This window comes from Sminthopsis crassicaudata, chromosome 2 (genome assembly GCF_048593235.1).
Source record: "Sminthopsis crassicaudata isolate SCR6 chromosome 2, ASM4859323v1, whole genome shotgun sequence".
Taxonomy (NCBI): domain Eukaryota; kingdom Metazoa; phylum Chordata; class Mammalia; order Dasyuromorphia; family Dasyuridae; genus Sminthopsis; species Sminthopsis crassicaudata.
In genome coordinates, this window is record NC_133618.1 from 553712441 (window position 1) to 553726654 (window position 14214).

Genomic DNA, 14214 nt, shown 5'->3' on the forward strand with positions numbered 1-14214 from the left:
AGTTATCCTGAAATACTCTGATTTCTAATGAGTAGGACCACATAAGTACAGTTACAAGCTCATCCTGTCCTAATGGAGCCTTTTTGCCCTAACCACCTCCTTTCCACCCAAGAAATTACATAATAATAGTGCTTTTTGGTTCTAGTTTTAGCCAGTTCTTTGTTGGACCTATTATTAGCATTTATTTTACCTTAGAATTTCTACACCCAAATCTGTATTAGATTGATTTAGCTCCTGTGTCTTGAAGTTAAAATGATCTGGGGTTTTTCATGTGGTAAGCACTCAATAAATATTTGTTAGAATAAAAATAAAATAAAACTGAAATAGCTGTCCTGCCCATTTTAGAGTTGTCCTCAATCCTCTTCTTTTTTGGTTTGGCAACTCTCCACATGGAGAAAGACCGGCAGGATACAAACTTTCTGAAATTCTTTTTATCCTTTTTCTTTTGTGACTCTCTTTTCTACCTTCAGTTTATTTTGCTATTGGATGATGAAGTAAAGGGCTAAACCAGATAAAGAGCTATACTTCCCAAACCATATCTCAAGTCTGGTGTTTTAAGAGTTTCAAAAGACCTCCATTTTGTTTTGTTTTTTACATACGTGCTTTTATATAATAATTATTTGTTAAGTTTAGAACTTCACAATTTGAGAAACTTCAATATTGTAATCTCTTTCATTAAAGTTCTACTTTAGTGATTTGTCTTAGCATGATGATACTATGAGATCTGGAAGCCTTAACCAGCAGAACACAGAACTCTTTTATTTTGGGGGGGTGAGGGAAGGGCAATGATTTAAAAAAAAAAAAAAAAAAAAAAAAAACCCTGAGTTCCAAATTCTCTTTCTCACTTCTACCCAATGAGATGGCAAGCAATATATGTGAAGTTATGCAAAGAGCATTTCCATATTAGCCCTATTGTAATAATAATAATAATAATAAGGAAAATAAAGTATGAATTGTTTCAGTCTACATTCAGAGTTCATCAGTTCTCTCCCTGGAGGTAGATAACATTTTTCATCATGAGTTCTTTGGAATTGTAGAAGATCATTGTATTGATCAGAATAACTAAGTCTTACATAGTTCATTATTGTTACAATATTATGGTTATTATGCATGTTTTTCTGGTCATGCTCACTTCATTTTACATCAGAAAATTTATATACATTTTCTCAAGTTTTTCTTGACAGGATATGTCCTGTCATCTTGTCCTACAAAACAATAGTATTCTGTCACAATCATATAGCAAAACTTGGTTAGCCATTACCTAATAGGTGAATAGCCCTTTGATTTCTAATTTTTTGGCATCATGAAAAAAGCTACTATGAATATTCCTTGTAAATAGGTTCCCTTGTATTTCCTCTTTTTGAAAAACAGCTTTAGTGAGGGTCAAAGTATGCATAGTTTTATAGCCCTTTGGGCATAATTTAAAAGTTTTTTTCTAGAATGGTTGGATTAGTTCACAATTCTATCAAGAGTATATTAGTACTTTTTTTCCCCCACATGTCCTCAAGCATTTGTCATTTTTTTCTGTCATGGTAGTGTGAAATGATACCTTAGAGTTTTTAAAATTTGTGTTACCATATCAGTGATTTAGAACATTTTTTTTCATATGACTTCATTCATAGCTTTGATTTCTTCTTCTGAAAATTATGTAGAACACAGAAAATAGTCAATGAGGCTAGAAATGCCCAGGCTTGGTGATAAATTTGTCATCTGAAGATCAGCCTAAGTTCAAATAGGTCCATTTCTAAAAATTTGACCATTACCTAATGGATTCTTTTTGTTATTGTTTTTCAGTTTAGGATTTCATGTTTAGCAAAATGTTGGGAAGTTAGAATCTATATTATTTAAAGGAAAATTCTTATTACTGAAATCACAGATACATGAAATACTGAGATTTGCTAAATTTAACTGGCTTTTTTCATGAGAAGCCCTCAGAACTCTAAGATGAACTTACATGAGTTTCATGACATCATTCTTCTGAAGATTTTAGTTATTGATGTCCTAAGCAAATTGGCCAGTGGCTTATCTGTTTCATGTTCATATGTTGGAAAAGTTTTGTTTGGTTTTGGTTTTCCCTTTAAATATATTTAAATGAAATGCCTTCTGTTTCTTCTTTTCCAGTGTATGTTCCAGATGAGTGGGAGGTACCTCGAGAGAAGATCACCATGAGTCGAGAACTTGGGCAAGGTTCATTTGGGATGGTATATGAGGGAGTTGCAAAGGGTGTGGTGAAAGATGAACCTGAAACCAGAGTGGCCATCAAAACAGTCAATGAAGCAGCAAGCATGCGGGAAAGAATTGAATTTCTCAATGAAGCTTCAGTAATGAAAGAATTCAATTGTCATCACGTGGTAAGAGTAAAATCTTAGTAGATGCTGCAGTGTTGGAGAGAGGGGAAATCTAAAATGAAAAAAACTGTGGAAAGAAACTTTTTATTTCCTATGTATACATAGTTAGAGTTAACCTCTTAGCTACCCATTTTTGGAAACAGTAACCAGAGATCACTGATATCATTACTTTGTATCTGCTTCTGCATGCTACACATGCTAGATGTGATACAGAGTTATGTTAGAGCCCTCTTGTATTTTATGCTCTAAAACCTCCTCATCATCACTCAGAGCAGTTCTGGAAGATAGTATTAGTAGTAGAGAAGATGGGAACAAAACTGTGTGAACTTAAGATCTGAGTCATCTGGTTTTCCCTTCCAGGTGCGGTTACTTGGAGTAGTGTCCCAGGGCCAGCCAACATTAGTCATTATGGAATTGATGACACGAGGGGATCTCAAAAGTTACCTCAGATCTCTGAGGCCAGAAACAGAGGTCAGTTTTTATTTGCATACTTTTAAAAACTATATCAGCATCGATTATTACTGCTATTACTTCTACTACTATTACCACTATCACCACTGCTAGTACTTCAACTACTGCTTATCTCTCTATCTACTATCTACTACCACTACTATTTCTCCTACTATCACTACCACCACCACCAGAAATACTAACATCATTAGTACTAGTCCTTCTTCTACTACCACTGCTACCAGTAATTCTATTACATTTTTAAATGCTGCAGACTAACTGTTTCAATTGGGCCTGATAGAAGTATAGAATTCTTTGTAGCATTGACCCACTTTTGGCAATTGCTGTGTAGATCATTCTTTCCGTTCCCTATACTTAAGGATTTGCTTTGCAGAAACCTACATGTCCCCATCTCTCCTGAATACTGTTATATTAGCTTTTCTCTATTTGAGCACAATTTTGTTTTATTTTTCATTAAATATGAACTTTTACCATCTCTCAAGTGGAACTTTATTTATTTTAGTTCCAAAGAATGATTCATTGATGATTTCATTGTATCTTAAACAGTCTGTGTATCTAATTCTTCAAGGACTTTGAATGGGTTGTCTTTGAAGATACGAATAACTAAAAACTCCTGCTTTAAAAATGTATCTATACTACACTTTTGAAGATCACTGAACTACAATTACAATTCAGTTGTTAAGAACATTTTTATTTTTGGTGTTGAATGATGGTCTGTTGGAAAATTAAACATGGGATAAGTTCAGATGCATACCAGTTTACATTGAGAGAAAAAAAGTTCATTAACGTTGAAAGGTTGTTATAAGTACATTTATTTTCTAAATGATTATAAGAAGATCTACAACAAGCCTTTAAGGTCTCTACTTTCTCAACTTTTCTGCCCAATTGTCTTTCTCTACTTTTCCTTTTACTACCAACTCCTTAGTCAGAGATTGAGAATTAGGAGAGCAAGGTATTTTTCCATTAATAGGTTTATGGAAAAGTTTTATGGAAAGTCATACCTCTATGGAAATGTTTCCTAAAGTATAAAATGAAGATATTAAACAATGATCTTCATGTTGACTTCCTAATTTTGTATTTCTATAGCAGTTCATTTTCTTTCAGTATTACCCAGTGATATACTTGGGCAGCCGGATGACACCATAGTGCACAGAGCTCTGGGCCTAAAGTCAGGAAGACTTCTTTCTGAGTTCAAATCCTAACTCAGTTATCAGCTGTGTGATCCTGGGCAAGTCATTTAACCCTGTTTGCCTCAGTTTCCTTGTCTGTAAAATGAGCTAGAAAAGGAAATGGTAAAGCACTCCAATATCTTTATCAAGAAAACTCCAAATGGGGGTCATGAGGGATGAGACATGACTGAAATTGCTCAACAACAAGAAGCATAAGATATTTGAAATGAGAGGCCTGTTTTGTCCATTCTCTTTAGTATACCCACATCTTTTAAATGTTTCTCAAAAGCGTAATGATTTCTCCTCAAGTGTAATGGAAGAGATGCAATTTGTAATAGAGAAATGAAACACCATATCAGCTTTGTAATTGATCAAAAGAAACACAATCTTTCTTTGAAATCAATTATGGATTGTGATTTTTCGATAAACACATATAGTATTTAAGACAATGGTTTTCAAGGTCCTATCTGGGGATCCCAGATATCCTTTCATGGGTTGGTGAGGTAAAAATTATTTTCATAACACTACTAAGGCATTTTAATTTTGAATCCAGTAACTATCTGTAGATAAGCCTTCATTAATAAAAGCTCTTTGGGGTGGGGAGAAAGGTATCTCACAATAATTTATAAAATTGAAGTGTGTACACTCAAAAAGTTAAACTTTAAAAGACCAAAACATTTGAGAAATGCTACAAAAGGTACCCAAAATGGAAGGGAAATATTGAATCAAGAAAAGAAAAGATAATGAAAGATTATTTATAAAACTGTTCATCCTTAGTTACATGAAACAGCATTTTATGATTTTTAAATAATGATAAATAATTGAAAACACGAGAGTACTGAGCTTGTCTTTGAGGAATACATTGTGGGATCAGAAACAGTTACCATAACTAAGTAGTTGAAGAGTTATTCTATTCATATTTAGCTCAGTGTGGATATCTTACAAGGTATGAAATTCCCTTTTTTCCGTTCCAGTAGTGTGCTTTAAAAAAATCTCCTCAAAGTAATGAATAGATTTACTTGCATTCTTCTTACTACTCAAGTTATAGATTATATGTTAAAAATCAATTTTTGTTGCTCTGGTTTTTATTTATTTTTTAAAGTAGGGATAGGGAGTTCACAAGATTATCAAGCTCAAATACTGTAAAGGGATGTGATTTTTAAACTACAAACTATTTATAGAAATATAAGGTGTGTATCAGTAGGAAAAAGAAGGGCATCCTATATCATTAGAGAGTTAAATGATTAATAAAGTTAATGCTTTTGAACAGAGGTTTGAAAAAATGAAATCTTAACCCCTAGACCCACATCTCCAACTGTATTTAGACATCTTGAACTAGATGACTCATAAACATTTTAAACTTAGTTAAACCCATTAACTTTTTTTCTTTTCCCAAAACCCTCTCTGCCTTCCACCCCCCTACCCCACCCCCCACTCATTTGGAACTCCTGTATAATTGTCAAGGATACAGCTATCCTCTCCATCACTCAAATTCCATTCTACCTCTTATTTTCAACTTCTCATTCTCTCCCATCCTTCATATTCAAGCTATTGCCAAGATTTAATTTTATTGTCTAAACATCTTTCATATATATATTCCTTCTGTCGTTTGACACTGCCATCAACTCAAATCTAGACTATTGCAGGAGTTGGCTAGGGACTCTTCCTACCTCAAGGTCTTCTCCACATCTCTCTCTCCTCTACTCATTTATAAAATTAATTTTCCTAAAGTGCATTTCTGATCTTGTTCCACACATCCCTATCCCCCTTCAGTAAATGTCGTGACTCCATAAGATCAAATATAAAATCTTCTGTTTGGCATTCAAAGCCCTTCTTTTCTTGTCTTTTTATACCTTATTCCCCTTCCATGTATTCTGTGATTCACTGAGTCTTTGCTATGCTTCACATATGACACACAGTTTATCTTCAGACTCTGATCATTTTCACTGGCTATTCTCCATGTCTAGATACTCTTTCCACCTCCTGGTTTTCATTAAAGCTTCCATTAAGTCCTGTCTATAATCCTAATTTCTGTAAGAAGCCTCAGCACTTAGCACAATGCATGGCTTGTAGGACACTCAATAAATAGAGCAGCCAGGTATTTCAGTAGTTAGAGTAATGGGCCAAGAATCAGGAAGACTTATCTTCCTGAATTTAAATCTGACTTCAGACACTTACTAGATGTGAGATCTAGGGCAAATCACCTGCTTGCCTCAGTGTTCTCATATGTAAAATGAGCTGGAGAAGGAAATGGCAAGCCACTTCAGTATCTTTGCCAAGAAAACCCCATCGTGGAAGAAAATGAAAAACAATAACAAACAATAGCAAATGACAATTGACTGAGTGGTTGCTTATATTAATAGGGAATTTAAATGTAAAAAGGAAAATTAAAAGGAATATTAAAAAGTTTACGTGAAAATTGAGGAGGTGGCTAGGTGGCGCAGTGGATAGAGCACTAGCCCTGAAGTCAGGAGGACCTGAGTTCAAATTTGGCCTCAGATACTTAAGACTTTCTATCTGTGTGACCCTGGACAAGTCACTTAAGCCCAACTGCCTCAGCAAAAAGAAAGAAGAAAAAAAAAGACAGGAGATTTATATATTTGAATATTTTCCCTGTTTCTCAAAAGCATGGACATTCAAATGAGTTTTAGAATGACCTTCTCTTAACTATATTTTGTCCTTGGTAAACCATTGAGTTAAAAGGAGCATAAATTTCTAGGTGCTTGAGTAAAATAGAATTCTTAATACCAAAAATTGCTTGTTTCACTTTAAACATTTTATGTACTTCCCAAAATAGAAATCCCCGGTCTAAAGGAGTGCTAATTGGCATTTCTCGTTGTTGTTGAGCTTGATGTGGTTAGGGAGTGAGCACATGATTTTACCACTAAACAGATGCTATGGTCTACATAATAACATGCTGATTCCTTAGCAGACTGACTTGTGGTGATAGAATTGAGAAAAGGCATTACAGCTTTTCAAAAGGACAAATTCTCAATTTTTCTCACATTTGAATCCTTTATTGCTCTCCATCAGAATAATCCATGCCAGATGCTTCCAACTTTAAAGAAGATGATTCAGATGGCTGGAGAGATTGCTGATGGTATGGCATATCTCAATGCCAACAAGTTTGTCCATAGGGATCTCGCTGCAAGGAATTGCATGGTTGCTGAAGATTTCACCGTCAAAATCGGAGGTGTGTTTTTCTTTACCTTTCCAATTTTGCAGCTATGTTAAGGAAATAGTCTTTTATACTTCTGTTAGATTTTCTTGTATTAATTTAGATTTAGTTTGGATTTGGAAGTACTTTTGTTTTTCGATGTTGTTGTTGTGGTTGTTTTTTAAGGAAATATGTTGCTCTTTGCTTGCTATTTGGCTCTATTCATGATGATGATTTCCAGGAATAGGTGCTCAGCAACATACTTTTCTGGTCTATGTATTTTGAATATGTGATAGGCAATAACCTTGCAAAAGTTCAGCTAAGCTATGTTATCTGCAGTTGTTTTTATTTCCTTCTTCCAAGGTATCCTATGTTTTGACTCTAGATAGACTGCTTCAATTATCTTTCCAGACACACTTCCATTTTGTCTTATGTGATCCTTGTTTGTGGTAGCATTCCTATGCTGTTAAACTTAGATTCCCCTAAGTCAAAGACTCTCCCAACTTTTGGAGGGTGGTGTGTATATAAATTCCCACTACTAATATTTCTAATGAAAATGGAGACGCATGTGCTGCTATCCGGAAATCAGAGAGACAGGCATGAGGCAGGACCTCACTTAGAGACCTGTTTGATAAGCAACAACAAAACAAAAGCAGAGGTCCTAAGTGAATTTTAGATTGTTGGCTAGTGATGTTGTTTCTAGTGATCACTGTTTCCATCTTAAGTGTACTTATTTTTAGTATGCACCAAGGAAAACATACACCAAATAAAACTACGGTGTTGCTGTGGAAACAGCCTAGCTTCTTCACTTTTCATATGATGGCTCTGATAAGCACAAGGGAAAAATTATAAGAAAGATATTGTAGTCTAAGAAAATGATTTCAGAAGTTAACTTTTTCATGTATTTTCTCTATAGTTTTTAATGGAATGTTTTCCTACCCCCCCACCTCCCCACACATAATAGCATTTAACTGTAATTTTTAAATGAGATATTTTATGGTTTTCCCTCCCCCTCCCTTAGGAAACTATGAATAGCTCCTCAAGAATTATTTCCAAAACAGGTGTTTCTGCATTTGCTCTTACAAATAAAACTATGTGCTACTGAGTAAATGAACAGGTTAAACAAAACTATGTTTGTCATGAAATATTCATTCAACACCTGCTAGCGTGTAAGCCTAGATTGCATATACGGAGCAAAGCTGCTTTCAAAGACCTTATGGCAAAAGTTATAGCACACATGGCTCACATAGACCAGTCAGTAGTGACCAAGAACCATTTCACTGGGGTTTTCGACAAGAGCCAAAGAGGTGAGGAGGGATATGTCAGTCCAAAAAAGAAGTAAATGGGTAAACAGAGGACCCATGGAAAAGTTGGTTGTTCTCCTGAGTTCCTTAGAGTGGAATCTTTTCTGCCAAGTTTTGCTTTTCTCTTTATATACCCTACTCTCATTTAAAAACAGAACAAAACAAAATTTAAAAATCTAAAACATTTTATTACATACTTGATTTTATGATGCACATGACTATTTTTTCTTACCTCCCTTTTAATATTTTTGATCAATAAATAATTATTAAGCATCACTTAGGTTCCAGACATTGTACTCTGACTCTACTTCTTCATATTTAAAATAGGGATAATATTAATAATTATAAAAAATTTAGCACAATTCCTGGAACATGATCAAATGTTAGCTATTATTACATTATCATAATTAAAACTATTAATATGATTATCATCACTATTATTACTTCTGGCAATTCTTTGCAAATTTTTTTTCTTGGAATGGCCTTTTTTTCAATTTACTTAAAATTTTATATTAAGCAAAAACTTTATAGCCTTTCCTCAGTGGAAGGATCCAGCATTCTTTCATTTTCTGATTTGTATGGCACTGAGTTAACTCAAAGGCCAGAATCTTGCACTCTGGATTTTCCTGGAGCCATGTTTCATGTATCAAGAAGGATATGTACTAATGTGTTTTTTTTTAAATAATAGTAACTTTATTAGCCTTTAACATTGTGTAGGAAAATTATGTTAATTAAGGTCCAAGATTCTCTTGTACTTTTGCCCTTGCATATTTTCAAAAAGTAAGCTTAACCTCTTGAGGAAATAGCAAATCGATGTAAAGAAAGTATTTAAAGAACAGTTTGCCATGAGAAAGGAAGAGTTGATGTACAGTAATATCTTAGATAAAGTAACCTGGAAAGGAATTAATTTAGGTTTAAAGGAGAACCAGATATCGTATTTACATACCACCTGCTAAGGACACAAAAATAAGGAAAACTTGAAAAAGTGAATGAGATTAATCCATTGGAAAACCATTATTGAATAATGGTCTTACATAGTTGTAAATAAAAACTTTCTTAAGAATCTCACTGTGAGCAGGTGCAATTCTTCGTGTTTATGATTGAGGTGACAGGGGAAGATTTGAAAGTTTCTTGAGCTCATGTAGTGAACTCCTGAGAATGGGTAGCTACCAGGTTGCCTTAAAAAGGGACCTACCAGCCCAGACTGAAGTTTAGAAAGCCAAAGCTCCTATGTAGATCAGTGGTAAGGATCATGAGTAGCCCCTATACTTCCATCTTGGGGTGAGGTAGAGAGAGCCAGTCTTTTTTTTTTTTTTTTTTTTTAAGGAGTAGGGTGGGAAAAATCTCAGTATTTCACTTGGTTTAATGGAAATGTTGAATCTTAGTACCTTGTCTCTACCTATTATTATGATGATCTTTCCTTGGAATGAATTTACATGAAATGAATTTTTATTTGGGTAAGTTTTGAAAGAAATTAATTTGCTTTATGGATTAAGAATTATTCTTTTATATAATCAAGCTTTTGTAAATCACATCTTTAAATGCTCTGATATTCCATTATTTAAAGGAATTTTGTGGTAAACACTTTTAAAAGCAAAGAATCATTGAAATCTTTTTTTTTTTTTTGAGAATAATCATCCCTTAATTTGTTGACATTTAGGATTTTTAAATATCTGGTTTTATCAATATGAAGTGCACCCATATTTAACAATTAGTAGCATACATTCATATCCAATCCATTGGATTTACTGCTTTTAACAAAGTTAGTGAACAATATGAATGATCATATGTTTATTATGTGCCTTCATTTTCCCTCTAAAGAATTGCTTGAATATGTTAAGCCATTATTCCTTCTTTCAATTTTATAGATTTTGGTATGACAAGAGATATCTATGAGACAGATTACTACCGAAAAGGAGGTAAAGGATTATTACCTGTTCGTTGGATGTCTCCAGAGTCACTTAAGGATGGAGTCTTCACAACACATTCTGATGTTTGGTAATGAAATTTTGTTTGACAAACAAGATTCTTTCTCCACAAATCATACCAAATCAAGCTTAAATGCTTACCTCTTTCTCCTGTTGTCATTATATCACCCCATTCTCACCATATTAATAATCAAATTAATAGGAAGAGAAGGGAGTGACATGGTTTGATTTGTGCTTCAAGAAAATTATTTGGGAGCAGCTAGATGGCTCAGTGGATAGAGCACCAGCCCTGAAGCCTTGCCTCCTCTCCCAAAAAATTACTTGAATGACTGAATAGAGAATGGACTTGAGACAGGCAGAGCTACTCATAGGCTGTTACAATATCTGGGCATGGTGATGAGGGCCTGCACTAGAGTGGTGACAAGAGAAGAGAAGGGGTCATTTCTGACATCAGATTGAGGGGGTATGGTGAGAAAAAGTGAGGAGTGAAGGATGAATCCTCAATTGGGGTCTTGAGGGACTTGGAGGATGGTTTTGCCCTAGAGAGAAATTAAAAATTCATATTTGGGGACAAAAATAATAGGTTCCATTTAGACAGAATAAGTTTAACATGTCTGTTGGACATCAAGTTTGAGATGCTTTAAAGACAATAGAAGATAGGAAATTGCTAGTCAGCAGACAAGTTGGGTGAGGATAGGAAGATATGAAAATCACCATAGAAGTTGTTATGGGAGCTCATTCAATCCCTAAATGAGGTACTAAAGCAGGAGGAGAAAAGGGTGCCCTGAGGGATGCATGATCCAGAAGAGGATCCAGCAAAGTTGACAAAGAAAGATTGGTAAGATAGATAGGAGGAGAAGGCAGAAAGAATGGTGTTCTGAAAACTTAGATAAAAAAGAGGATCAAGGAAGAGGAGGCAATCAATATGGTCAGAAGCCACTGAGGGGCCAAGAAAAATGAAGATTAAGGAAAAGTTATTAGATTAGGTAATTAGGAAATAACTGACATTTTTTGAAGAGAGCAGTTTTGGTAGAATGATAAAATGATAATCCAGACTGTATGAGGTGATCAGTATGGTCAGAAGCCACAGAGGGGCCAAGGAAAATGAAGATTGAGGAAGAAGGCATTGGATTAGGTAACTAGGAGATAATTGGCATTTTTTGGAGAGAACAGTTTTGGTAGAATGATAAAATGATAATCCAGACTGTATGGGGTATTTAAAAAAAAAAAGTGAGAGGAGAGAAACTGGAGGTACCTGTTTTTGTTTTGTTTTGTTTTTGTACAGAACCTAGCTATACAAGGCAGAAGACATTTAGGATGATTATTAATGGAGATGGAAAATTCAAGTGATGGTTTTGGTTTTTTTTCCAGGATGGGAAAAGTTAACAAGTATGTTGTAGACAGAATAAAAATAAGGGATGGAATGGGATTGATAGAGGAGCCATTCTTAGAGGAAGATAACATGGAATGGGTTTGCTTGGTTAAGTAAACGGGTTCATCTTGGTAAAGAGTAAGATTTCATAATATGAAATGGGTGAAAGAGGAGAAAGTAGCAGAAGACACCTGATGTGAAATGGGAAATGTAAAGGGGGATGAGGGAACTCATAGCAAATGGCCTCCTTTTTTTTTTTTTCCTATAAAATATGAGGGAGAGCTCTCAGTTGAAGGGGTGGGGGAAAGGGCAGCCATGAGAAGTTTGAGGATTGAGTATGTTTGAAAGAACTACTGTAGAGAGTAGGCAGATATAACAGGATTATCTAGCAACAGTGAGAGCCCATTTGAGGTTATGTAACATAAATTTGTAGGGGATAACAATTAGAGCATTTACATGATTTTCTTTACCTTTATTCAGCAATAGATGTGTAGGAGTGAAGGCAATGAATGATGAAAGTAATTTAAGACTGAGGCTTGGCTGGGTGTAATAAGTTATATAAATAAGGGAGATAGGGATTCAAGAGAATGAGTATCAAATTGAATTGATTTACCAATGGGTCAAGATGGGGAGGGGAGGGAGAGGGGGAGAAGAAGGGAGAGAATAGCTAATATAGGAGAGAGAGTTTGAGAGAGAATAGAGGGAAAGGATTAGAGTTTGCAATGAAGATGAAGAGTAGGATTTTTTAAGGAAGACAAAGGGAGGAGCAAAAAGCTAATAATAGATTGTGTTCAGATAAGGGAATTTTGCAATTCTTGAGGGTAGGGGTAGTATATTTGAGGTATGACCAACTTTGTGTATTGCCAATGTAGGTAAGTCATGGGAAGTAAATAGGTTGAAGAACTGAATGGTTAGGGTTTTTGAGAGAGTCATTATGACTGTTGAAATTCCGTAATATGAGAGGGAGTTCAGAAAAAAAGAAAAAATTGGAAGGCTTGTACCAAATTCATTGAAGAATGCTAGGGAGTGATCTGGAAATCACTTATACTATATTTATATAGCTTGTACATGTAATTTATATATCTCACTTATACATGTATCTGAAAATATATTTAATGTCACCTTATAGTTATACAGATCTTTACCAATTATGAATTTCCTTCCTATGTACTTTTACATTTGATTCCTTCTTTCTTTCCCTTCCTTCCTACTTTCCTCCCTGCCAAAATTTTTAAATTCATGTTGATACCAGATTCATTCATATAGTTTTGTTTTTTATGAAATACTTTTATATGCAGTATCTCATTTGATCTCTACAATGACACTTTGAGGTAACTGAGGCAGTTTATTAATCTCCATTCTACAATTGAGGAACTTGCTGTTCACAAAAATCAATAAAAATTGGTAAAATGCTGTAGTTGGGATGAAGGCCCAGGGTTTTTTGACTCCTCTGTAGTGCCTTTACCACTATGAATCTTGAATTGCTTTTTTTCTTTTTTTAAAAAAAATATGAAGTTTATGTGTTTTATTCTGTTTCCCTGTAGTTCCATCTGTTTAGTGTTTTTTTTTTTCCCTTCAGTAGGCATACTTGGTTGCTGACTCATAGGTAGAATGGGACACAAAATATCTTCCTTCTTAATAAAAGTCTCTTAGTATAGTAACTTCAGACAAATTCAGAGTATTCAAACTGTGCCCTCTTCTTTATACTCTTTTCTCAGTAAGTTTGTAGAGAGGTAGTGAGTTTCTAAAACATAATTGAAGGTCTTGGCAAATAGTTGGACATTCTGGCATGTCAGCTTCCCAAAGTATCACATGGTTTCTTGGCTTTCTTAGCAAGGGATCTTATTGCTTATGTGTTGTTTACTTCCAACTGTCTGGATGACAACACAGAAGAATCATTTAAATAGTAACCTACATCACTTTTTTAAGCTCATGAACCTCCCAGGGCTCAAGCTTGGGTTTTTTGTTTTTTTTTTTTTTGAGTCAGGTGCCTATTAGAAATAGCATTTAATTATGACACAGCAAAACATTGTTCTTTCATTGTGAGGTCAGATATTGGAACTGTAGTGAAAGAAGGCTCCTTTCCACTTACCAAATCAATTCCATTTTTAGAGATTAGAGGAGGGAAAAAAGCAAGTTGTTTTTATCCTAGTACTACTTAATTATTTTTACAAAAAGCAATCATGAAGGGCAGATGTTTACTACCAATTTCCCATTTCATTACTTGGCTAAATAGAATCAGTAAGAAAAAAATGGAGAAGGAAATTAAATATCAAATACTCTTTATTATTAAATATTATAGCATTAAAATTCATTTTTTGCAGACTTTGAGAAGTAGATTATCAAGATAGGAATTAAAATATCTTATATATGCTGCAACCTTGATTGTGAAGTAAGGTTGCCTTCTCTTGAAGGCATCTAACTTGTCATAGTCCTGAATAGTTTTAAAGTATTCATAACATGTG

The 14214-nt window shown here is 34.5% G+C and overlaps 1 protein-coding gene across 1 annotated transcript in view; it reads left to right on the forward strand.

The window, feature by feature from the left end:
* The window catches only part of IGF1R (insulin like growth factor 1 receptor), a 375287-nt gene that overhangs the window by 342440 nt on the left and 18633 nt on the right, over positions 1-14214 (forward strand). Inside the window, exons 17-20 of the mRNA XM_074295044.1 lie at positions 2122-2351; positions 2709-2819; positions 7022-7181; positions 10318-10447. Of these exons, the coding sequence (XP_074151145.1) occupies positions 2122-2351; positions 2709-2819; positions 7022-7181; positions 10318-10447 (631 nt within the window). The remainder of the gene's footprint in view (positions 1-2121; positions 2352-2708; positions 2820-7021; positions 7182-10317; positions 10448-14214) is intronic.